The 26,052-nt window shown below is 44.4% G+C and overlaps 1 protein-coding gene across 4 annotated transcripts in view; it reads left to right on the top strand.

Moving 5' to 3' along the window:
* The window catches only part of LOC134461253 (RNA-binding motif, single-stranded-interacting protein 1), a 58,460-nt gene extending 45,262 nt beyond the window's left edge, over positions 1 to 13,198 (top strand). Inside the window, exons 9-14 of one of the 4 annotated variants that reach the window (XM_063214051.1) lie at positions 481 to 568; positions 2,197 to 2,247; positions 6,693 to 6,761; positions 7,300 to 7,380; positions 8,432 to 8,510; positions 10,054 to 13,198. In XM_063214051.1, coding sequence (XP_063070121.1) covers positions 481 to 568; positions 2,197 to 2,247; positions 6,693 to 6,761; positions 7,300 to 7,380; positions 8,432 to 8,503 — 361 coding nt within the window. In that variant the 3' untranslated portion in view covers positions 8,504 to 8,510; positions 10,054 to 13,198. Of the gene's footprint in view, positions 1 to 480; positions 569 to 2,196; positions 2,248 to 6,647; positions 6,819 to 7,299; positions 7,381 to 8,431; positions 8,511 to 10,053 lie in introns of all 4 variants that reach the window. The other 3 variants (XM_063214048.1, XM_063214049.1, XM_063214047.1) reach the window with 3 other exon arrangements.
* Positions 13,199 to 26,052: the final 12,854 nt, after the last annotated feature.

The raw sequence follows: 26,052 nt of genomic DNA, 5'->3' as shown, positions 1-26,052 counted from the left end.
TTCTCTCTCTCTCTCTCGCTCTTGTGCTCTCGCTCTCTCTCTCTCTCTCTCTCTCTCTCTCTCTCTCTCTCTCTCTCTCTCTCTCTCTCTCTCTCTCTCGCTCTTGTTCTCTCTCTCTCTCTCTCTCTCTCTCTCTCTCTCTCTCTCTCTCTCTCTCTCTCTCTCTCTCTCTCTCTCTCTCTCTCTTTCTGTCTCTCTCATTGCAATCTCTCAGTCTCTCTCCCTCTCTTTCTCTCTTTCTCCCATTGCAATCTCTCCCTCCCTCCCTCCAACCTCACTCAACTATTTCCACATCTTCTCTTCTTTCGCCTTTTTTGCAATCTCCCTCTCTCCCTCCCTCCCACCCTCATCCAACCACTTCCATCTCTTTCTCTTCTCCTATCATTTTTTCCCTTCTTCATGGCAATACCTCCATTCCTCCCTCCCTCCTCACTAAACCACTCCCGTCTCCTCATCTTCTTCTTCTCTGGTCCTCTGCAGGTTCTACCCAGCTCCATACAGCATTGCTAACAGGATGATCGCACAGACAGCCATGTCTCCCTACATCTCACCTGTGTCCACGTACCAGGTGGGTGTCCTCTCCATATATGGTGAAACATGGCCGATTTTGTGGTCTCATTGGGTTTTGCACAGCCATCAAAAGGTTCCAGATTCGTAACGTTCGTGTCCATAGAGTATCATTGGGGACTCTGAGAAGAATTGATAAAACAAATTGAAATTGTGCATTTCAATTTAAGCACACACTTTCAACCCACTGTGTAATTATTTGACCTAAGATGGTAACTTGTGTCAGGACAACAGTGGCACAGCCAACTCTGTACAAGTAGACGCAACCTAGCCATGCTAACACAAACCTATGGCAGAAATGGGTTTAGCCGGAACCTGCGATGCTAGCATAAAACCATGTGACCAGAGATCAAAGTATAGGGCAGCTCTGTAATATCTACGGCTCTGCTCTTCTTATACTAATTGCCTCTGGAAGCCCCATAACGCACGCCGTTCCACCAGTGGAACGCTGTAATAGCCATTGAAAAGTTAACTACCATAGTACTACACTACTATGACATAACACAGGGCCTTTAGTAACGCACTACGACTCGGTCATTGCCATTCCGGTAACAGCAAATTTGTAATGCTGTATTTTAACGAGTTGAAGCAGCACTGGGTACGTATCTCTACGTATCGCCTGTGTCCACGTACCAGGTTGGTTAGCAGCCCTCTCCCTCACCCCCTTCTTATGATGGCATTGGCCTCCACTAAAAGTTGAACGAGTAGGTGCCCTCACATCCAAAAACATCTGACCTGGGAGCAGATCAACCAAATAGCAAATATAAAAAGTGAAAATGTCTGCTTCAACCAGGATTTTTTGTTCACACTTTTTGTACAATATTAAAAAATAAATAAACATTACGTAAAAAAACAGTCAGTCGCACTACATGTCGGAAGTGTATTTGTCTCTCATTTGAAGTACAAAAGGCCGCGTGTCACCGTGTGTATTAACGCTGTGTCACACTGCGCCTACTACAGTACACCATGCCCTAGACGGGAATGTTTGACAGTGGGGGGGGGCCCAAGTTCGACTCCGGCCCAGCCTTGGTCATTTTCCAACCTCCCCCCCATCTCTCTCCCAACCATTCCCTGTCTTTCTCTACACTTTCTCATCAGAATTGAAGGCTAAAAAGCCCAACAAACATATATTTTTTTAAAAGACAGCCCTATTCTCATATCCAAACGCACCCAGTGCTGTTATAGCAGACGTCAGTCAAGCGAATGTAGAAGTGCCCGTCATCCTGTTACAAATGAAAGAACCAGAACACTTATTTTGGATTCCTTATTACGAGGTCAAAGTAAACTGCTTAGTGTGGCTTTAATCTATCGGCCCTCCATGACGTCAGTAGTACCGTAACTATGCACTCGACTGCAGGACCCAAGGGGGGCTCTGCCTGCACGGCCAATAGAGTCTCTGTGAGAAAGCCCCTTGGCCCGAACCACGCTGCTGATGTAGACAGCAGAAAGAGAGAACCCCCACAAAGCCCTTTGGCAAAGAGGACTGTATTTTTAGACTCACTGTGTATGTGTGTGTGCGTGTGTGTGCGTGTGTGTGTGTGTGTGTGTGTGTGTGTGTGTGTGTGTGTGTGTGTGTGTGTGTGTGTGTGTGTGTGTGTGTGTGTGTGTGTGTGTGTGGTGTCGTTTCAGGTTCAGAATCCATCCTGGGTGGCTCACCAGCCCTACATCATGCAGCACCCGGTAAGAGCACAGCAGTCTCTCTCTCTCTCTCTCTCTCTCTCTCTCTCTCTCTCTCTCTCTCTCTCTCTCTCTCTCTCTCTCTCCCTACTGTATGCTGTCTTTTATCTTTTCATCTCTCTGTCTGTCTTCCCCTCTCTCTTTCTATCTATCTTATCTGCCTGTCTTATCTCTCTCTCTCTCTCTCTCTCTCTCTCTCTCTCTCTCTCTCTCTCTCTCTCTGATGTCTCTCTCTCTCTCTCTCTCTCTCTCTCTCTCTCTCTCTCTCTCTCTCTCTCTCTCTCTCTCTCTCTCTCTCTCTCTCTCTCCCTCCCTGTCTTCCTGTGTAAAGTCTGTTTGGGTGCAGGGGGACTTGAAGCCGTGGTCAGGTTCTGGCAGATAGATTACATTTTCTCTTTCTCGTTCGGTCTTTTTGTTTTTACCCCCACATCTGTCCGTCTGCCCTTCCTCCATCTGTCTGTCTGACTCTGTCACCGTGCTCTGACCTACACCACAGTAGCAGTTTCATTTTCCTTCTTTATTAGGAATTAGTCTTTTCTACCTCAACTTCTATTCTCTGCTCAGAGATATATCTTGCGGAGTGACAGGGAATCTTGGACAAAATCCACTTTAAGCTGAAACAGAGAGAGCTGAATTGGCCACCTCTTTAACTCAGCCAAGAGTGACTCAGCCGTGATGAAGGCCGTACTATGGCCCGAAACATGTTTGCATTTTAAATTAATCAAATGTAATTTTGCCAGTTTATTAAAGCTGTTTTGGCTTTTTTTTTTAAGAGTGCCTTTGATAGTTTTTTTCTGAAACTGGCAGTGAATCCCAGTTCAGAGTGCATTTCTGAGCCATGGACTATGGCTGTGGTTCACCACTCTGCCCTGACGATGAGGACAAACGCTGATTGTTTGGACACAGACGTCGCAGTGTCATACTGTCTGACTCTTTTCTTACTTCGACTTCTATTCTCGTGGGATTGACAGTGCGGCTTTGCACAAAATCCACTGCATTAAAAAAAAAAAAAAAAAAGACGTGCTGCATTGCCCCAATCTGGGATGTTAAGGCATTTTCGGAGCAAAGTTTAAATGCCGTTTGAGGCAGCTGGTGGAGTGTTTCAGATGTCCACTTCCAAGACAATGCACCCACAGAGAGATGCAATAAAAAACATAAACATGTATTTATTCATTAGGATTTCATAGCTATGACTATGACCAAAGATTCTTGAGCCGAGAGTGTAACCAGAGAGACTGGATAATACTCCTAGAATCTCTGGTGTAACGTTCTATATGATTCTAGAGTGGAGAGCGTTCTAGAATCTTTGACTATGACTATGGACAGCCACAGAGCCCTGATGAAGAAGAGAGACAAACGCTGTGATGGGGGACGACGAGATACTGGAGATCCTGCTGAGTCATCCTCAGCCTTGTGGGAGATTGGCTGTTGCAGGATTACAGAGCAGTGGAAAAAAAAGAGACCCCAAAAAAAAAAAAAAACGGATTTCTCTTTCCTCCTTTATACGTTTTCCTTTTATTCATTTTTTTAAACGCAGCTGCTGTGCTGACAACAACCCTCTTCCTCTGAGACTTGAGAGTTGAGGCTGCCGAGTTTTTCTTTCTGCGATGATGGATCCTGTCTGTCAGGGGTTTTGCAGTGTGGCGTAGAACATCTCGTTTTCTCACTCGAGCGCCCGAGTTTCCTTTGTTGTGGTAACAAGTCGAAGAGTTGTGCTTGCTCGCATGTACTTTGTATGGGATTCTCTGTAGTTAAGCAATATTGATGGCTTCCTTAGCAACTTAACTGCTAGGTTTTTTTTTATGTTTGTTTGTTGGTAAGCCAGGGTACACGTCTCACGCTCGCCTATGTTTTTCGGTTCGGGCTGATCAAATATTCATGAAGCAGAACGAGAGAGAGAAAAAATGTCACTGCTAGCTAGATATGTCATTAGCATAAATGCAGGCTGGCAGGAACTCCACAGAGTGTCAATTGGCTGGTGTTTTGAGAGGGTAAATGCTTGTTTTTAACAGCAAATAAAAAAGGGACACCCCCCCCCCTCCCCAAAACCTCCCCTCTCTCTCCCAACCCTGTCAAGACGCCAAAACCCTTCCTTCCTGTGTGCACCGTTAAAGAAAAATGTCACGCACGCACCGAGCGTTAGGGCCCAGCCAGCGTCCGGGCCTCGACACGCATCACATCCTCCCCCTGTTTACAACTGAGCTGACAGACAGTCTGTGGACCGGGGCTGCTAGCTAGTTCGCTGCAGACTTTAGAGACAGCCATGGCTCTACTCCGGCAGAGGAAATGGTGGAGGTGTGGAGCAGGAGAGAGAGAGACAGAGACAGAGACAGAGACAGAGAGAGAGCGCAAGATATACATATAGAGAGCAAGATTAGAGAAGACGGATTGGGCCTGAGAAAGAAAGATGGAGGGTGAGACAGAAAATGAATGAGCCAAACAGAGAGACACAGAAAATGTGAGTGTATGGGAGAGGGAGAGACAGGAAGATATAGAGACAGAGAGGGTGAGGGAGGGGAGAGAGAGGAGATGGAGGAGAAACAGAGAGAGAGAGAGAGAGAGAGAGAGAGAGAGAGAGAGAGAGAGAGAGAGAGAGAGAGAGAGAGAGATCATGGTTGCTGCACAGGCGCTTGTGTTGAGTAGAGCTTCCTGTGTGAGTGAGCTAGTGAGTGAGTGGGTGGGTATGGTAGACAGGCTGGGCTGGGCTGGGCTGGGCTGAGCTTGGCTCCCTACTCTGCTCTGCTCTGCTCTCCACTCTGTTGTCGCTGGCTTTTGTTGAGCAGGGACTGCGGATATGAAGGTTACAATGGGCAAAAAACTTTGTGTATAGCAGCTTGGCACACAGTGGGCAAAAGTCTTGTGTATGGCAGGCAGCTTGGCACACAGGACAGGACAGGAGTGGCACTGAAGTCCCTGATGCCGTAGCCCTAACCCCACTGTCCCCTTTGCCCTCGATTTCTCTGGACTTCCTGAACCTCCCTGTCGCTCCCGGAGCCCCTGCCCCCCTCCCTCCCCTCTAGCCCTGCCTGACAGCTACTCCACTTCCTGACCTCCTTCCTGACACACTCACACACACGCACGCACACACGGATGCACACACGCGCATACACACACGCGCACACACACACACACACACACACACACACACACTTTTCATCTACTGTATTTATCTTTTGAGGAGACAAAACACAACGAATTTTACTGTCTTATACAGTACACCTATTATCAAATGTAATAGAAGAAATCTGGAATCTCACACCCCCACCCCTTCCATTTTCAGTTGTAACCTAGTGGTAACATTCCAGGATAAACATTTGTTTCAGACCCAAACTGAAACCGTTCTCCAGTTGCAATACCTCTCACGTCCATTTGGTTGGCTGACTGCAGAAGGGAGAAAATAAAAGAACTTTCAATTTCCATACCAAAGTTTTTTTTTTAAGTCAATGTTCACATGGAAAACAAAGCTTACAGATTTACAAAACTGCACAATTTCACATCACTCTGGATCTGTCCACAGATGTACTGTACATTGGCACTACAGTAATAGAATGAATTGTTGGAGTAGCGGTGGTGCTCACTACTTTCAATTCAGGCCTCACCCCAGTTCATGAGAAAAGTCCATGTGTGATGTCATGGAGATGTGTTTGTCCTGTTGGTTGTCGTATTTATGACAGTCTATAGTTGCAGTCGCTCGTTTGCATGCCATCTGGATATAGAAACGCCAGCGGTGATGTTGAGTGAGAGTGGAGAGAGAGAGAGAGAAAGGCAGAGAGAGAGAGAGAGAGAGAGAGAGAGAGAGAGAGAGAGAGAGAGAGAGAGAGAGATAGAGGGAGGGAGAGAGTGCAGCAGTGCAGCATTCAGTGCTGGTGTTGCAGTACAAATCTGACCTGCAGTTAGCTTGAGTGGAGTTTCCCCAGTGCAGTTCAGGCCACTGCTTTCCTTCCTCCTTCTCTCTCTGTCTCTCTGTCTCTCTTTCTCTCTCTCTCTCTCTCTCTCTTCTCTCTCTCTCTCTCTCTCTCTTTCTCTCTCTCTCTCTGTCTCTCTTTCTCTCTCTCTCTCTCTCTCTCTCTCTCTCTCTCTCTCTCTGTGTGTTATCCCAATGAAAACAACCCTCCCTCTCTCTGCCCCCCCCCCCCTCCCTGTTCTGTCACTGCAAGCATAAAAACACATGTATGGCAAAGTGAAGTCAAACCAGTCCTGATTGTATCTGCAGTAGTAGTATCTGTAGTGCGAGTGTGAGTGTGCGTGTGTGTGCGTGTGTGCGTGTATGTCTCCTTCTTCTTGTTTTTCCCTTTTCTTCTATCTCTGGTGTGTGTCTCCGTTTCTGTGTTTCTGTGTCCTGTTCTCTATAATGTCTCTATGCATTCCCTGCAACTCACCCTCTCACACTGTGTCGGTGCCAGGGAGCGGTGCTATCGCCCTCTATGGACCATTCTCTGTCACTGCAGCCCTCGTCCATGATGAACCCCCTGACGCAGCAGATGAGCCACCTCTCCCTGGGCAGCACGGCGGGAACGGTGAGCCACAGACCTCTGGGTCGGAGCCCACACCACACCTCCACCACCACCGCACGGGTTAGGAAAGACATCCCGCATTTAATTACTGTCTCATGTCATTCTCTCATTCATCTTGTATACTATATGTATATTGCTTATACTTATTGATATTACTTGGTGCGCCGCCTTAATTTCTGTTTGGGGATCAATGAAGTTTACTCTACTCTACTCTCTAATCTACTGTGCATTGCGCTGTGTGCACTCTTGAAGAAGAGATGCTTTAAAATGCCATTGTACTTTGCATTATAACAATAAGGGCATTTTATTCTAATCTATTCTATTCTATTCTATTCTATTCTATTCTATTCTATTCTATTCTATGTTTTTCCATTTCATTGGTTTTGGGGCAAGACTCAACCTTTAACCAGACCGTCATGTCATATGTTACTGATATACCCTTGGGACTCCTGGAGTGCAATATGAAAAGCTTGTACGTTTTGCCATACTGATAATTTGTTTCGTTTTGTTTTGTCTTGTGTTTGTGTGTGTGGTGTCACAGTACATGGCTGCCAATACAGCTATGCAAGGAGCCTACATCCCACAGTATGCGCACATGCCCACCACAGCCGTCTCCGTGGAGGTACAGTATGCTTTTGTCTCTTACCAGGACAGAGTACTGCAAGGGCCTACTGGGCCCAGCCCCAGGGGCCCCAAGAATCTAGAAGGTCCCGAATACCAAGCTTCTATATGTCCATTCTCGTGATGTGTGAAAATCGCACTCTTAACCACAGGAATTTCAAAATTTCTCAGTGAGATAACCCCCCCAATTCCCCCCAATAACCCCCCAATTCCCCGACAACATGAGACTCTCACACCTGGCCTAAAACTCCTGAATGATTTATGTGAACCAGGAACACCTGTGGAGGAGGGGGGCCTTTCTGATTCTCAGGCCCAGTGGCCCATATATTCATAATCCGTCCCTAGTGTGTCAGCAGTGCAATGCAAGCTTGCTGACACAGTGGATCAGTTGGGCTATTCAAAGAACATGGGCTTTTTTTTTCCAAGAACCTGGCTTAGGAGTAAACCAAGTTAAATTAACCTTGACATAGTGGTAAATAGTCTAATAGAAGAGCCTGTGGTGCTCATATTCTTGATGAATGGCACCTGTGGACTATCTATTAGCAGGTTTACCACTTCCATTAGGTTAACTTAAGCCAGGTTTATCACTTAACCATTTTCTTGGAATAATTCCAATATCATGGTTATGTGATAAATCTGGTAAAGTTAACCTACAAAGCGTAAATCTGCTACTATTCAGTATAACCGGCAGGCGTCATTTAGGTAAGGAAATGAGTACTTCAGGCTCTTGTATTAGCTTATTTACCACAACATCTAGGTTAACTTAACCTGGTTTGCTTCTGTAACACCTTGTTGGAATACCTTCTCCACGGTTTTCTTTCTCCAGTGCATCGTTTCTTGCTAGTCAGCAAATATAGTAGGTTGCCAGCAGCTAATAGACAACTTACTTGGTTACAAAATGACTTAACACGCAGTTAGCAACTATGGTTTCGAGGAAACACACCCCAGAGATGTGATTTCAGTGTTGATAGTGAGTGCACTTTTGTGTCTTGTCTTTTTTAATGATCAATCTGTAGCCTGAGGGTAATTAGCGGTGGTGCTTTTATTTTTAGGAGAACAGTGCACAACAACAGGTGGAGTCATCAGGGGACCATTCCCAATACACCTACCAGCAAAACAAGTGATGAGGAGGTAGGTGGATCGCTCTCGTATCCTAACAGCACACATATACTTCATCTCTTGCTAACACTGTATTTAAATTAAATGCAGCATTTGAGTGTGTGGCTCTCTGAATTAGTTTTTTTCTGTTGAAGTACTGTTTTCCTGTATCAAAGCGCAGTGCTGGACAGCACGATTTCCATGTTTTTTTTTTTTTTTTTAAACAAATGTATGTTTGGTGATTCTGCCATTCTTTGTTGCTCTCATTAAAATGATTTCAAGGAGGAAAATCTGCTAGTTTAAACGAGGAAGAAACTTTATGACTATTGTGTACATGATGTAACCGAAAGGCGATTTTAATGAATTCAGTGGTGACAGACGACATGTGTCGCAACAAGATTACCATCAGATGCTCACATGTAGGTCAGAGACATTGCTAGGCATTGCCGCTTGTCGTCGAACTGCTAAAACAGTGATTCTCAAACTGTGGTCTGGGGCCCACTGGTGGGCCGTGAAATCATTTTCTAAAAATCTTAATTCATAATCATAATTGTTGCTGTTGACTATTTATTTGAGTTGTATTGTTTATTGGGCAGAGCTGGGCCCCGAACAAGTGGGCCCCAAATTGGAAACTATTGTGAACCCCTGTGCTAAAATATTGTGCATGAGCAGCTGTAGCTTCATGATTAGGGAATTGGTCCCTTGTGATGTGGTTGTTGGTTGGAATAACATTCCAGAATGAAGAATATTGGTGCACTTCAGCATTCTCATCCACTTCAAATGCCCTTGAGCAAGGCACCTAACCCCACATTGCTTTAGAGACTGTAACTAATACCATGTACATAAATAACTCCTAAGTTGCTTTGGATAAAGGCGTGAGCATGATGTAATGTTATGTCACGTAAAAGCACATTCGGAATGCTGTCATTTCTAACTGAGGCCAGAGGGAATCGTTTAGGGGATGGTGGTGTTGGTTGCATGAAGTTAGGATACAGTGTGGGACATTGTCATATGTCCCAAAACATTGTTGTTACTTAACCCGTTAAGACACAGCGTTATAAATTTGCTGTTACCAGTATGGCATTGACCAAGTCGTAGTGCATTACTAAAGGCCCTGTGTTATGTTATAGTATTGTAGTACCTAACTTTTCAATGTTATTACAGCGTGCCACTGGAGGTACGGCCTGCATTTAAGGGGCCAGAGGGAGTCGTTTAGGGGATGGTGGTGTTGGTTGCATGAAGTTAGGATACAGTGTGGGACTTTGCCATTTGTCTCAAAACATTGTTGTTACTTAAGGCTATATTTTTTGTGTTATCACGTAACTATGACTAAAGATCAAGTCCAAGTGGGTGGGTTTTTTTTGTGTTTTTTTTTGTGGGGGGGGGCTGGGGGGTTGAAGGTGGTAGAAGGTGATAGGAAAACATCTTATATATTACCATTTGTTATCACACAGCTACAGCATATCTGTGGGGTAGTTAGAATACTGTTTCATATATTGCCATTTGTCCCAAAACATTGACGTAATGTTACCTAAAGACATAATGATATTTTTTCTGTGTGTGTGTTTTCACGCAGCTATGACTGAGGAAGAAGCCCAAGGGAGTTGTTTGGGTTGGTGGAGGAGTTGGAGAGGGGAGAAGATGGCTGAAACAATCATGGCCTCCTGAGATGATTCTGACGTCTGGACACAGCACCCGCGTTGCACAGGTTTCAAACAGTGACTCAAAACTCTGACAGCATTTTTTTCCACTTGTGCAAAACTGTGTATGATTTGAAATTCATCAAAGGATGCTAATTCTGACAAAAAAAAATATTGAGGAGGAAGAAAAAGGAAAAAAAAGTTCTATTTTATTATTATTAAAAAAAGATGTTTTTTTGTTTGTTTGTTTTTTACTTTCAATCGTCACATGAATTTGCAAAGGACTCTGGTGGGCATGTGACACGGTGTCTAAGATGCATGAGAGTAACATTATCTGTTGTTCATAATTATTTTCTATGACTTTTAATTTTTTCTTTCTTTTTCCTCTTTTTTTTGTACTAAAAATAGATGTGTATGTGTGAGTGTGTGTGAGAGAGTGGGTGTGCGTGTGTGTGTGTGCATGTCCGTGCGCGTGATCAGAAGAGTTTTTAGCCAGACACCCTGAAAAAAAAAGCTGTTTTTGTGCTTGCCGTGTGATTGATTGTTGCTATGGTGATGTGTTACTTGTCTTTGCTTGTGAAGTGTGTTTTTGTCTAGATTTTTTTTGTTTTTGTCTTTTTTTCCGTCTTTATCATACAATTTGCCTTAAATTTTTTCACACTATAGCTGTACAGGCAACCTCTGGAGCTAGCAGAAGAGCAGGAGACAGCAGCTTTAAAATGCTCTTGCCTTGTAGATCAGCAGACTTAGGGCTTGTCTATAGGATTTTAGCTGAGCAGACTCGCTGTGGTTTTAACTTGTCATTGTTTTTAATTTCTCTCCTTTTGATTTGTGTAGTGTTCTTCTCTTTTTTTAGATGATTGATGATGATTCGTGTGTTTGTTGCTTTGTGTTTTTAAGTATGTAATATAATGTAATGTTAATATAATCGGGAGACCTCTTGGCCTTCTGGTTGTTTGAATGTGGTAGAAGTTCTGCTGAAAGATCACATTTGAATCTTGCCTTTCTAGATTACTTGGTGTTGTAGATTTAGCTTGACTTTTTGGGGTAGGGGATGAGGGTTCACTTTGGTTTGGAGACTTTTTTTTTTTAAAAAGAGGGATCATCCTCTTGTCATTTGGCGCGGGCAGTTTTTTTGTTTTGTTTTTTCTTTCGAGTGTTTTTAAGTTGAGATGTAAATCAAACTTGGTCGTGTGGTTTTGTAACAGAGCCTTCCATTGCACCCTCTGCAAAAAGTTCAGTGGAGCTAAAGATGAAAGTAGAGGAGTATGTAGATTTTAGAGCATCTAAAGTTTCTTTTAATAGGAAGCTAAAAAAAACTTGGCACTTTCAACTGAAGTTTACTTCACCAAAGACAGTGAACTAGTAAATAATGGCAAACCGTGAGATTGGGTTATTGTGCATTTTTTTCCTTCTTCTCGTGAAAAACAGGATATTATTATACACTTTTTACAGGCCTCGGTCGCAGTTTGGAGAATGTGCCTTTTTTGTACATTTGCATTCAGTCGTCTGTAGTTGGAGAGCGAACACAAACACGGGAGGAAGCGCATGACTGTAGGTCTGGATCCAACAAGTGCCATGGCAGTTTCATCACTACAGACACTAATGTTATTATTCATAACATTTACGTGTAAAGGAAACCAACACAGAAGAGAAGATGGTTTAAAAACTGAAATAAAAAAGAGGGCAAGGATGAATTTTGCAAAGGCATCATGCAACATTAGTACCACAAACAAAGAAAAATCTATTCAGGCATGATAAGACTTCTCAACAGCAACAACAACAAAAAAGCTTTCAACATTAAGTTTGTCTTCCAATCTTCCAAAAAAAAAAAGACTGTTTTATTTTTTTATTTCATTTTTTTTTACCTGGTGGTCGAACTGACCGGTTATATCTACCTCAGAGTTTCTTTTTTTCCTCTCCTCTGTTTTTTTTTTGCCGGCCGGGTTAGCAGGTCCAGCCCGGTCCCTCAGACCAAACGGCGCGCTCAGGAGCTGGCCCAGACACAGCTGTTTACTTTCAGGTCGTTATTTTTATTTCCTTCTACCTTTTTTGTTTTGATTTGTTTTTAAATGATTTCATTCGTGTTTCTCTCTTTCTTCAAAGTTTTTTTTTTTTTTTTAAGAAAACGTGATTGATGACATACGTATATTATTATCATTAACATTGAGGAACATTGTGCATTGAGCGTGGGTTTTTTTCTCCTTTCATTTTTTTTGTTTCCTAAAAAAAGGTTTGTGTCTAGACATTCAGTTTCATCGTTTCGAAAACTTCAAAAACCAATGAGGAAGAGGAGAGACATACTGCTGCTTAAACTCATGAAATGAACGACGTAGTATATAGTATCTTATCCCAGTAGCTGAATGAAGTCCAGAATCCAGATTGAAAGGCCGGCAGGGGCTCTGAGAGAGTTGTTGTGGTATTAAGTGCATCTGTACCCGTTTAACATCCTTGTCGCTTTATCCGAGTCCTGAAGACTTTCCAGCTCCCAAAGCAGAGAAGAAGAGAAGCGGCCACTGTGACTTGACATACTTGAGATTTCCGTGTTTTCCCAGCGACTGAAAACAAATAACTTCGAAAACAAAAGTGATGCTGTTTGAGTTCTTGCGAGGGTTTTGCTGCTAGTAACACCTGAACCAAGTGCCATACTGCTTCTGGGAGAGAGGGAGAGAGAGGGGGGGGGCTCGTGAGAAAGTTGGATACACAAAGGCATATGTACAAGGAAGAAATGATCATTAAATTAAACCACCATGTTCTCGACAGCCATTAAGTTATAAGAGAAAAAAAAGTAATAATTTATGAAGCAAGAAGTTTTGTACAGACTGTTTGAAGAAATAAAAGATTTTCATAGAGATATCTATATGAGAGTTAATTTTTTATTTTTTTGTTTTACATGTGCCACACACTTGCCAGTGGTAACTTGTATGTCCGGTTCAAGAAAAGGAAAAAAAATACTTCCTCTTTACTTTTGTTTTGTAGTGTTTGTTAAAGCCAAAAAAATACTTTTTTCCAGTAGATTGTTACTTAAGCTTTATTTCTGTTCAATTCTTTGAAAACCTTTGAATAAAAACTTCAATTGAATGTGGGACGTGTGTCTTGTCTTGTGTGGTGTCATGTGAATAGGGGCATTAGGATCATGATAAGGGCCTAGTATTGACAAGGGACCACTTGGACACACTATTCATATTTTAAATAATCATAAATGTACAGGCTTAAAACGTCCAACACCACCTTTTCTTTGATTTGGTGTATGTGTGTGTGGAGATATTTTGTTTATCCTTACAGGCTTAATGTAATAATAATGCAAGTAGGCTACTGGTATAAGTATGTAGTCTTTAAAATCTGTCAACCTATCATTTGATCTCTTCCGGAATGTTCGGGTCTTGTGCTCCTTGCTTGTCTCTTGGATCCAAATAAAAGAAATCAAGTGTTTGTGTGTGCGTGCGTGCGTGCGTGCTTTTTGCGTGTGTGTGCATACGTGCTTGTGTGTGTGTGTGTGTGTGTGTGTTTGGCGTGATGTGATAACAGCAGTCGAGATGCTGCACACAAAGAAATCAAGTGTTTGTGTGTGTGCGTGCGTGCGTGCTTTGCGTGTGTGTGCATACGTGCTTGTGTGTGTGAGTGTGTGCGTGTTTGGCGTGATGTGATAACAGCATTGGAGATGCTGCACACTGTCCTCACAGATGTCGTATTGGGCTTGTCTGTGCAGCTGACATGACATGCGGCAGTAGGCCTAGGCCTACACTAGCAGCCATCCATCAGCCGCGGAGAGGAGATGACATGGATTTGCAGAGCACTGCGATATCATCTCTAGCCTGCTAAGGAAGCTTGATTAACTTGCAAATGAGCAAGCAAAGCGCCAAACGCAATCCCTAGCAGCCATCAGACCTGGTTTGGTTCACAAGCAAATCGACCGGAAGCCGCATCTCTGCTTTTTTACAAGTGCAATGGCACATAAACGCGGCGTCAAATTAATGACTGGTGTGTTGCGAAAAGTGTCATCACGGTGTATGTTGATCTGCCGATGATGAAACAACACCATACTTCACATGTTATTTTAAGACTTTGTTGCAGGAACAGCAGTGACGGCGAGCAAAAAGCTTTGATTCATTCAAGGTGAAATGGGCATGAGCGATGTGAATGCACCTCTGCATTCCCTCCATGTTGTCATGGCCCAGAGATAAATGGCCCTGACAGAAAATGGCTTTGACTATATTGAAACGTCCCATCAGATAGAGGGGTTGGTTGAATGTTCCCTTCTACAACCTTTTATATCTTGACACAAAGCAGTGTATCACATACGCAGAGTATGGTTCAGTGCGCCTGGATGTAAGGACATGCATTTGCATGTTGTTTGAACATTACTATGCTGGCATCCTTATGGGTACCGGTATTTGATGTAGTGCCCAACCCCAACAGCAGATGATTGTGATCATGGTAATGCTTAAATATTTTCCATTGAGATCCATGATTTTAATAGAATTTTCCAGGTGACTGGAGGAGGTCACACAGGAAGTCGTCGTCGTCTCCCCCTAAATGGGGAAATTTGACAAGATGTGGTTTTGATCATTTAGTTAGTAGAGGTTTGTGTGTGCCTTGGGTTTAGGGTGGGTGTGGGTTGTGATGTTTTGTAAATAATAGAAGTTCAATAAAGAAATGTTTGAAAAATAAGGTAGAAGTTCACATCTTGTTACTTTTATATTACTATTACTATTATACTCCTCTTGGGTTGGACTTATGACGCCATCTATACAATTTTGTGAAGGCATGTGCCTTCTGTGGGTGCCTACAGCAACCTGTAGCCTAGGGGCCCCGGGCTGTCTTAATCTGGACCTGGGTACAGCTATAGACGGAGCATTTGCAGCTGGGGGGCCAGAGCCATACCGTTTTGTTTGTGGGGGCAGAGACGGTCTTACAAATAAGCGGACTAGGCAGCTGACTAGGGCCCATTGTAGAGGGCCCCCAACAGTCAGCCCCGCCATGGTAAACACCAGTGAAAGTAATTCCAAAGGGTCCCCAAATGGATAGATTCGCTGCTGGTCGGGGGCCTTATTATGACCTTGGCAGGACGTATGTGGGGCCCTGCCAGTGGTTTGCTCTAGGGCCCTGTGTGCAATTGTGCTAAATAGTATACTAAGAGGGACAGAGCTATAGGCAGAGCATTTGCAGGTGGTTCCGGGGCCACCCCATATTGGTGGTGGGCAGGGCCGGATAGGCACAGGCTAGATATGGCTGCAGCATAGTGAAAGTGAAAACCCAACTGGGAAACTCCAACTCCCATTGTCATTGTGACACAGCACTCAAGTGTTCACTGCACACTGCACACAACAAAATTGCATTTATGCCTCACCCGTGCAAGGGGGCAGCCCCCAATGGCGCCCCAAGGGAGCAATGCGGCGGGACAGTACCATGCTTAGGGTACCTCAGTCATGGAGGAGGGTGGGGAAGAGCACTGGTTAATTACTCCCCCCACCAACCTGGTGAGTCGGGAGTCGAACCGGCAACCTTTGGGCTACAAGTCTGACTCCCTAACCACTTACCCATGACTGTCCTAGGGTACCCCACCTGACATGGGGGCCTCAGTTGGACAAAGTGAGGGCAAAAATATGTTTTTGCTGTTGAGTTTAAGCTTTCAGTTTTGTTAATACTCTTTTGAATTATGGCTCAGAATTATGACGCTGTCTACTTTATTTTGTTAAGATTTGTTTATTGCGGGGGCCTACAGCAACCTGTTGCCTGGGGCCCCCATACCATCTTAATCCGGCCCTGGTGGCGGGGGTCTGATTATATTATGTCCTTGGGAGGTCATCATCAGTGTTGTGCTGCTGTGGGCTCCGCAACTGCTACAGCACAATGCATTCTATCTCCAGCATCACTAAGCAGCAGCAGTGGCGTTAAACTTTATCCCCCGTTATCAGGTTAGTCGTTAAATCAATCATGTGGCTCTCGTGAATGTCAAGCACCTCCTCGGGTGTCAGCCCACTGACGTCAAAACGGGGGTGCAGAAAATGGTGAATGCACCCTTATTGGTGAAGAGATGGGACCCATTTTCACAGTCTCTTGGCATGTGCGGCTCATTCCAAGGCATCTTCTCGCCTAAAAAACCTTGAGAGAGATTAGACCAGGCCGTTCCTGACCTGTCAGGTGTCACGTATGTCTCTATAAACGATGGAAAACCGACATGGAACGGGCTCCTTGGAGGCATTGGAAAACCTGGGCTCAAGGCCGGGTGGGTGGAGTGTGGAGGGACCTGTTCCAGCACAACCTTCTTCAAACCAGATGGGGGGGGGGTTCAAAGTCGTTTGTCTCGGACGACTGACAGTGACCTCCCCCTGTGCTGTGTGGAGGAGGAGGAAAAGGAGAAGGAGACGCTGACACCAGGCGACAGGACAGGGAGACCCATCTCACTTTGATTGATTCATCCCTTGCTCTCGTTCTTTCTCTCCCCTCCCCACCCCCCTCTCTCTGTCGTGTGTGTGTGTGTGTGTGCGCGTGCGAGTGTGTGTGTGTGTGTGTGTGTGTGCGCGTGCGAGTGTGTGTGTGTGCGTGTGCGTGTGTGCGTTTTCAGCACCCTGTCCACCTCCTTGCCTCTGCATTTACAGCAGACTCCATACATTCATCATCCCTATGAATATGTAAGAGGGGGTTGATGGTAATCATTTAGCTTGCAGGCCAGGGTGGTTGAAATTACACTTGGGCAACCACCATTAGTGTGTCAATAACAAAGCATTAGGATCAGCAGCTGAAAGTGTCCCCTCTAGAAATCCGCAACAAGGATGTGACATTATCCTTTACATGCGAGAAGCACAAGTGTGAAAGTACCAAGTTACTTGGAAAAAGGAAGGGGGAGGTGGAGGGAGTTGAAAATTAGTTCTCAAAAAGGGAACGCATGCATGCATGCACACACACACACACACACACACACACACAAGCACAGCCACAAGAACCACGAATAGGTTACCGTGGAAGACAGCTCAAGGGTCATTGATTCTATTGGATAAAAAGCGTCAGCTAAGTGTAATACAATGTTTCGCTTGGTCAGCAGAGGGGACTTTCTGTGTACATTCCAATTATCCTTTTTTTTGGTCTTTTTCGACAGGACAGTGTGAGAGGTGGACAGAAAGCGAATTGGGAGAGAGATGGGGAGGGGATAGGCAAAGGACACAGGCCGGGAATCGAACCAGGGGTCACCCACATGACAGGCGAGCGCTCTACCAGTTGGCCACAGCAGGGCCACATTCCATTACCCTAACTCCCGTCCTCCACCTACAGCACTTGTGGACTCACGCTTCCCTCATGCCCCTGCCACTCAGCGGTGTAGTCTACTTCTTTATGGTGGGTATACTGTATATTTGAGCATTTTTTGAAGTGGGTATACTGTATATATTTGTGCTATTCAAAACAATGGATCAATCCATTTTAAGTGGGTATACTGAAATCCCTGAAATTTAGAAGTAGGTATACTCCGTATACCTGCGTTCTACGTAGACTACTCCACTGCTGCCACTGTGGAGAAAACAACAAAGTTTCTCTGTCAGTCTCGCCAAATCAATTTTTGCGAGGATTCAACATTCTGATTGCAAATGAGAAAATTACCTTTGAATTGTGCTTTTGCAAGATATTTCATTAAACTTCTGTTCCGAATGACACTTGGCCACGTCATCACGAGGCGACAAGCACAAGGGAGAATGGGAGTTAGGGTAAAGGAAAGAACCCTCTTGCCTCTTTTCCACTGCCGGTTTTCTGGTAGGCCGACAGCTCGACTCAGTGCTTTTTGCTTCACGATTAAGCTGTGTCGTGCCTATTCGAAGAGCAAAAAGTGGCGACCGAGTCACGCTTTGTCGAGCTGTAGGCCTACCAGAAAACCGGCAGTGGAAACGAGGCATCTGTGTCTTGCTATTGTTCTTGTTGAGTTGTCTTGTTGCTGATCTGAGGGCATGGGGCCAGGACCCTCTACTCTTTATCCCGGCTGGTGGTAGCAGCCACACAGAGAGAAAATGGGAGAGGGAGAGAGGGAGAGTGGAATTGAGAAGGCGAGAGGACAGAGAGAAGGAAGATTTGATTTCTGTCGCGGATCTGGGGCCATGGGGCCAGGGACCCTCTACCCTCTTCCTGGCTGGTGGTGGGCACTCAGACAAAGAAAGAAGGGCAGAGGACACCCTGAGAAAGAAGGAGGGAGATGGAGAGAGGACAGAGGGGAGGAAGACTGATCTCTGTGGTGCGGTGGCTCGGATCTACCCTCTTCCTGGCTTATGGTTTTGGGCTCTGGCATTTAGAGAGATTGGGAGACAGAGAGAGACATGGTGAGAAAGGACACTCAGAGAGAGAGAGAGAGAGTTTGGGAGGAGAGAGGACGAGAGAGAGGACAGAGGGAAGTTAGGGAGCAGGGCCCAGGCTCCAGGCTCCCGTCCCCGGCTCAGACCCAGGGCCCAGGCCTGGGAGCAGCAGATGGGGCCTCAGTGGGACGCTGAGGGGTGTGGGGCCACCCCACAGGGAGCCGCGAGGAACAGACGAGGAGCGAGATTGGGGCTGCAGCTGCCCCCGTCCTTGCCACCTGCGCCCGCCGGCCGCCACGCACGCCACACTCTCCTGCTCCAATTCACCGCCATGACACTCTTTCAGAGTCACACACACACTCATACCCTCCCTCTCTCTCTCTCTCTCATACACACATACACAAACTCTCTCTTTCTCTGTCTCTTTTTGTCATCCTCTTCTGAATCTTCTTACCCACTACCTGTGACTACATACACGTGTGTGCGTGCGTGCATCCAAATGTGCGTGTGTGCGTGTGTGCTCGCCTCTCAAATTCCTACCCCTCCACCCTTTTCAGGGCATTGCTGTCCTGATTAACATTGAAGACTTTCATCTGTACACCAGACTGAAAGAATAAGATCAGAAGCCTCGCATCAAATTCAGGTGTTATTAGTATGATCGTGTGAAGGTAACCGTCTGGAAACACGCTAGTTAAAGGTTACAGTGACATTCCCAGAAAAAAAATGCACACAGCCAGCACAAATAGACAATTGCCCATTGTCAGCCGATAGGGGGCCTTGCCTTGGTAATGACTGTTTATGTTCCTGTGTTTACGTAAATGACAGCAATGACAACCTTGTGAGAGAGGCAAAACCTAAATTCAATGACTTGAAGGTGCAATGATACTGCTATCATAATCTCTCCTGAGGCAGCCCGGCCCCAAAAGTTTGAAGAAGAAAAAAGGGCCCCCAAGTCCCTCTTTGCCTAGGGCCCCCCAAACACCTTGAAACGGCCCTGCGCCTCATCATGTTATGGAATTACAGCAGCTGACTGACAGAGCCTACTGTTTACACTCCAAACTGTACAATCAGAACTTGTTCTGCCTCTCTCTACTTCCAGCCCCAGCCCTATAGGCACAGCCCAAGTTGAGATTATCTCAGGCCTGGACTGGTAATCTGTCATACAGGGCATTTTCCCAGTGGGCCAACAGTCCTCAGGGGCCGATGCCTTTGTCTTTTTTGCTTGTTTCAAAGTTTCCCTCACAGAATTTAGATGGGGCGGCCCATCGATGCATCCTTAATATACAGTGGATGAAAGCCCATCATGATTGTAGGGTGGGGATGAGGGGCTGATCTATGCAGCAAAAGAAAAGCCTGGGCCGGTTTGTGGCCCCAGTCCAGCCCATGGATCACCTGCACCTCCACTTGATGTCCCTGGCCTGCCTCGTCTGGTTCACGCTGGTTCCTACCTTTATCTAATCGCATATTATTGTCAGGCAGGCAGGCACACCCTTCCTGTCTGTGTGCTATTTCGGGTAAGGCACGAGCGTTCCTTCCAGTCACCATTGAACTTGAGGACGGCAGTAGCAGCAGCAGCAGCTGCGTGTTCCACCACCACACCTTCAGCGCACGATCTCAGTGCTCCTGGCCAGACCGCGCCTCGCCCCGCACTTGCACACGCCACACCTCTCACACAGTGCTGTGGGCCTTCATTGTCTGTGACTCGCAGACACACAGGTATGTACGTCATTGCATTGCACGCACGCAGGTTGCACGAGCAGAGCGCTGCTCGCTTGGTTGTTGCCACCGTAGTGACGGACACCCAGTGCCACGCCCTCCTTCTAGATTTCGCCCCACAGGCCACCCCTCTCTCTCTCTCTCTCTCTCTCTTTCTCTCTCTCTCTCTCTGCCTCTCTCTCTCTCTCTCTCTTTCTCTCTCTCTCTTTGTCTGCCTGTCTTTCTCTCTCACACACACACACACACACACACACACACATCTCTCACACACACACACACACACACACACACACACACACACACACACACACACACACACACACACACACACACACACTCTCTCTCTGTCTCCCAGTATCTCTCTCTCTCTCACACACACACACACACATACACAATCTCTCTCTCTCTCTCTCTCTCTCTCTCTCTCTCTCTCTCTCTCTCTCTCTTTCTCTCTCTCTCTTTCTCTCTCTCTCTCTCCTCCACAGCCAACCTGAGCCTGAGCAGGGGCTGAGATCACGATTCTCGTCGCCCGCGCCGGCCTCCCGCTGGACAGGTTTGGCATCTTTGTGTCTCCTAAAATAAACATTACCGTTTGTCCTGCCAGCAAACCTGATATGCCGTGGCCTGTGGCCGGCCGGCACCCCTGTACAGTAGGCCTGAACCTGAAATAAAATGTCAAGCTTAAAGTGATACTGTCCCATTTTTGCAAATAAGCTCATATTACACCTCCCCTTGAGTTAAATAATTGAGTTTTACTTTCTCCTGTACTTTCAACTGTTCTCTGAGTATGGCAGTGCAAATTTTACATCCATGCTAGCAGTTAACATTGGGTCCTATGAGACCGGTTGGCGGCTAACTGGTCTCATAATAATCCATGTTAACGGCTAGCTTAGAGGTAACATTTGCACTGCCATACCCAAAGAATGGTTCCTATGGGAAAACGGTAAAACCCTAATATTTAACTCGACGGGAGGTTTAACATAAGCTTATTTCCAAAAATGGGACAGTATCACTTTAAGATATCACCATGACATGAACACACAAAAGCAGACGCGCGCGCACACACACACACACAAACAAACAGACACATGCATGCACAACATGCGCGCACACACACAAACACACTCACGCTCTCTCTCACACACACACACATACTCTCTCACTGTCTCTATCTATCTCTCTCTTTCTCTCTATCTCTCTCTCTATCTCTCTCTCTCTATCACTCTCTCACACACACACTCACACTAGTACACACACTTTTGAACATGAGCACTGACATACTCAAATACACACAAAAGCCATCACCATTATCACTGAATTATTGTATTAAAAATGATTTCTTTTCTCCCCGAACAGGCCTGTATAATCATCCATCTGCCAACATTATGCCACCGAAGTCATACTTCCATCATGAAGTATGCTTAAAAGCTGTGAAATGTAAACAATGTAAGACAATGTCTTGGACATGCGGCACATATAAAAGGCTCTGATCTATATTTACGAATCTGTTAAAGCACTTTGTGTGGAATTTGCAACACTCGAGACCCCTAACAGATTTGAAAAGTACAAAGTTATTTGGTGTTGGCTGTTAAAGTCAAGTCACCAACAATGTTGGCATGGCTAGACCATGTCTGGAGTGACATGGTGTGACAAATAGATACAATGGCTTTGCTCCTACTTTTCTTGATTGCTATTCATCCCCCCATTACTCTCTCTCTCTCTCTCTCTCTCTCTCTCTCTCTCTCTCTCTCTCTCTCTCTCTCTCTCTCTCTCTCTCACACACACACACACACTCCCTCCCTCCCTCTGAGTGAAGTGTTTGCATTTCTTTTGTGCGGAACTGTTGGACTCTTGCACACCCCACTGAGTGGTCTGTCGAATAAGTTCTCACCAGCCCTCTCCTCTCTTCTCGCCCCTCGTGTTCACTATCCCACCTCATATGGCCCCTCAGTCCTGCACTTGGCCCGAGCCCTGCGCAAACTTTCACTTTGAGAGAGCGAGAGAGAGAGAGAGAGAGAGAGAGAGAGAGAGAGAGAGAGAGAGAGAGATACAGACAGAGGGAGAGGGAGAGGGAGAGGGAGAGGGAGAGGGAGAGATTGTTTTCCGTCACACAGCTCCCTCTGCTGTGCTCTAGTTAAATTGTCTTGATTGTTCTCAACATTTAAGATGTAAAGAGTTGCATAGCAGCACGATGTAAACACTTGGCTGTCCACTGGACTTAAGATGTCCACATTACACAGATGGTGCAAGTAAAATGGGTGAACAGTTTTTGATCTTCCAATAACATCCAATAACAAAAAAAGCATTACTTTGGAGGATGGATATGGAACAGACTTCATTTCATTTTTAGAGAATATTGTATTAGTCATATACAGCTCCAGGCCTTTTTATTAGAATACCATGAAAAAGTTGATTTATTTCCATAATTCCATCAATAATGTTAAACTGTCATGGATGGTAGATTCATGGCCCAGTTTTTTAACTATTCCAATCATTATTTTTTTTTCTTTTTATATACGTTGGCCTTCCAGCTCAAAAAACCCATGAATTGGGGAATTCACATTATTAGAATATTGTTATAAAATCAAATTTTTCTTCATCAAAATTCGGGTCACATTAAATCAGTTGAAATTTGGTACTTTCTACATAACATGCAATGGTCAATACTTGGTTAGGACATTCTCTGTCTTCATAATGGCCATGATGCGTTTAACATTGAAGTCAATGGCAAAAACAGTGCATGGGAGTTATGGAAGCCCAGATATCCTTGATGCTTTGCTGTCAGCTGTTCTTGTTTGTTGACCTGGTACCCCACACTTCACTCTTCAATATACCCTGTAGATTTCCATGCCACGTTTTGTCGCTAACTCACCAGTTTAATTCTAAATAACCAGAAATGAAACCCCATTGAAAATGAATGGGGTTTAATTTCTGTTGAGTTAGAATTAAACTGGTGAGTTAACACCAAAACGTGGCATGGAAATCTACAGGGTATATTGAAGAGTGAAGTGTGGGGTACCAGGTCAACAAACAAGAACAGCTGACAGCAAAGCATCAAGGATATCTGGGCTTCCATAACTCCCATGCACTGTTTTTGCCATTGACTTCAATGTTAAACGCATCATGGCCATTATGAAGACAGAGAATGTCCTAACCAAGTATTGACCATTGCATGTTAAGTAGAAAGTACCAAATTTCAACTGATTTAATGTGACCCGAATTTTGATGAAGAAAAATGTGATTTTATAACAATATTCTAATAATGCGAATTCCCCAATTCATGGGTTTTTTGAGCTGGAAGGCCAACGTATATAAAAAGAAAAAAAATAATGATTGGAATAGTTAAAAAACTGGGCCATGAATCTACAATCCATGACAGTTTAACATTATTGATGGAATTATGGAAATAAATCAACTTTTTCATGGTATTCTAATAAAAAGGTCTGGAGCTGTAGTTAATCTACTTACAGTAAATGAGATATAAGTTTATTTATTTTCTTTTTTATATTTTTAGGCTTTTGTGCCGTTATACAGGAAATGGCTGGGAGAGAGGGCTGGGGAAGGATCTCAAAATGACCCAGGCCGGGAATCCCACCCGGGTCGCCCGTATAGCAGTCCAGTGCCCAGCCGTTAGAGCCATGGCTGGGCCATAGGTTTGTGTAAAGCAGACATTTCTCTGAAAAACACAGTGATGGCCAATGTTGCATGAAGAGCACCATCTACAGGGCTCTCTGAGTGGCCTTCGTGAGAAAAAATCTATCCATCTCTCTCTCTCTCTCTCTCTCTCTCTCTCTCTCTCTCTCTCTCTCTCTCTCTCTCTCTCTCTCTCTCTCTCTGTCTCTCTCTCTCTCTCTCTCTCTCTCGGTCTGCCCCAGCCAGGCTTATGAGCAATGGTTATACTACAATCAGCGTTCAATAACACGCCATCACTTCTTGTTATGGGCATCCAACAGTCATTTGCCTTTTTAAATTCAATAATATCCTAATGGAATAATTCACATAATGGGCCCATAACATTCTAAGATGAATAGTATGACCATTTCCGCTACTTCACTTCACAAAAAAAGCTTGACACCATTGAACACTATGGCCAAACTCTTAATAGCTATAATTAAATATAATTTTATGGCATATCTATATTTTACCAATGTGGTAACAGCATCATGCATTTCTGAGAAGAAATTATATTTTAAAAGTCTTAAATTAACCCAGCTTTTGTGGGACTAATAATGACCTTTTTATAATGCAATCTTTCCAAGTAAGCCAATAAACAATGCAATCAATCTTAATTACGCAGCAAATGAACCTGGTAATGGGATAATATGCCACCAATTTCAATTATGCACCAATTGTTGACAGCATAGCCTTCTGAAATCAAATGCTAATCAAGTGACTTGGATGGAGACAAGGTAAGAAAGACTTTTTTTTATTTTATTTTCAATAACACTTTTTAGAAACAAATATGCATTTCGCACACAAGAACTACACTGATGTCACTACATCAATCAATTACATTGATTCAAGTCATTGATATAAACGCTTGAGTCATGACTTGTTTATTCATTTAAAGACATTTCATTTCAATTCAGTTCATTTTCACTTAGCAATGTCATTGTGGGATTTGGCTCTTTCGGGTGATAAATGTACAGAATTTAATCCAGTTTAGCCGAAGGCATCTGCAAAAAAAATGCCTGCTAAATGCCTATAAGTCCTTTTTGGGAAAGGGTGCCCTCAGCCACCGAAGCAAATAAAAACTGCTTTTAAAAGCTAAGCACCTCCTCTTGCATTAGAATGTGTTTATTCAGCTCTAACATACTCATATTTTGAATAGAAAATCTCAAATAGGCTAGCGTAAGCCTGACTGCTTCGTCTATGTCGCCCAAGGAGCCTAGGTCAATGCAGTGTATAAGCATCATCCAGCATCAATAGGTTAAACCAGTGATTCTCAACCTTTTTTGAAGAAACGCCTCCTTGGCCTCATCACAAGCATCCCAATCGTAAGACTGACAACATCCACCTATTAAAAAATGAAATGGACTACATGCCCCCCATGGCAACTAAGCACTGCACCCTCTTAGCTGTATATCTTCCTAACGCCTCCCTAGAGCTCTCCAACGCCCCCTGGAGTTTGAAACTTAAGTCAGAGTATACATGCTCATTAAGTCAGAGTATACATGCTCAAGTACAGTTTAATGCATTCATATTTAGCCATGGGCTGTATTGAGTGTTGTCAGTATTTTGTCAGTCATATTTCTTATATTGTCTTCCTGTAGCATGTCTTCATGTCATTTGCTCAGCTGTATTGTCACTTACCTTTTTTAAAGATCCTTTGTACCTCAGTCCACTTTCAATGTCTTGCTTGATTCTTTCTGTGAAGTATACGCTTGTCTGATTCACCTTTCCCCAATACATTCTCATAACCTGCACCCGGAAGGTTCTCTCTGCATTTCTGTTTGTTTCGGTTCTTTATTTTGCCTGTTCGGACTGTTTCTGTGCCTTGGCCTAGTTGTTTTGTGTGAGTGTGCTTTGTTTGTCAGCCTGCTTTAGTGTTTTGAATTGTCCATTCTTAGAATGTCTGGTAGTGTTTGGAAAACTGTTGCGACTCTTTACTGCTCTACTCTTCTGTCATAAGTAGGCCTACATTCAGTTGAAGTTCACATCTCATTGCTGTGTTTTGTGCTAGAGTTTTGACATACTTTGTCGTAGTTTGTCACTCGATAAACTCCCTGCAGTTAAGCAGAGAAATTACTAAACTACTTTAGACATGTTTGTTGTGGAATTCTGTAGTAGCATAGGCCTAATAACGTTGAAGCCTTAGATGTTTATTTCCTGCATTTTTGGTGCAATATGTTTATGGAGGGTATAAACAGGATCTTTTCTTATTTATTATTTTGAAGTATTTGGGGGGGGCGCTTTTGGGCCTTTATTTTGACAGAACGGTGT

This window comes from Engraulis encrasicolus, chromosome 13 (assembly GCF_034702125.1).
Source record: "Engraulis encrasicolus isolate BLACKSEA-1 chromosome 13, IST_EnEncr_1.0, whole genome shotgun sequence".
In the NCBI taxonomy this organism is placed as follows: domain Eukaryota; kingdom Metazoa; phylum Chordata; class Actinopteri; order Clupeiformes; family Engraulidae; genus Engraulis; species Engraulis encrasicolus.
Note: the sequence above shows the minus strand (reverse complement) of the source record. Positions and strands in the feature narration are given on the sequence as shown.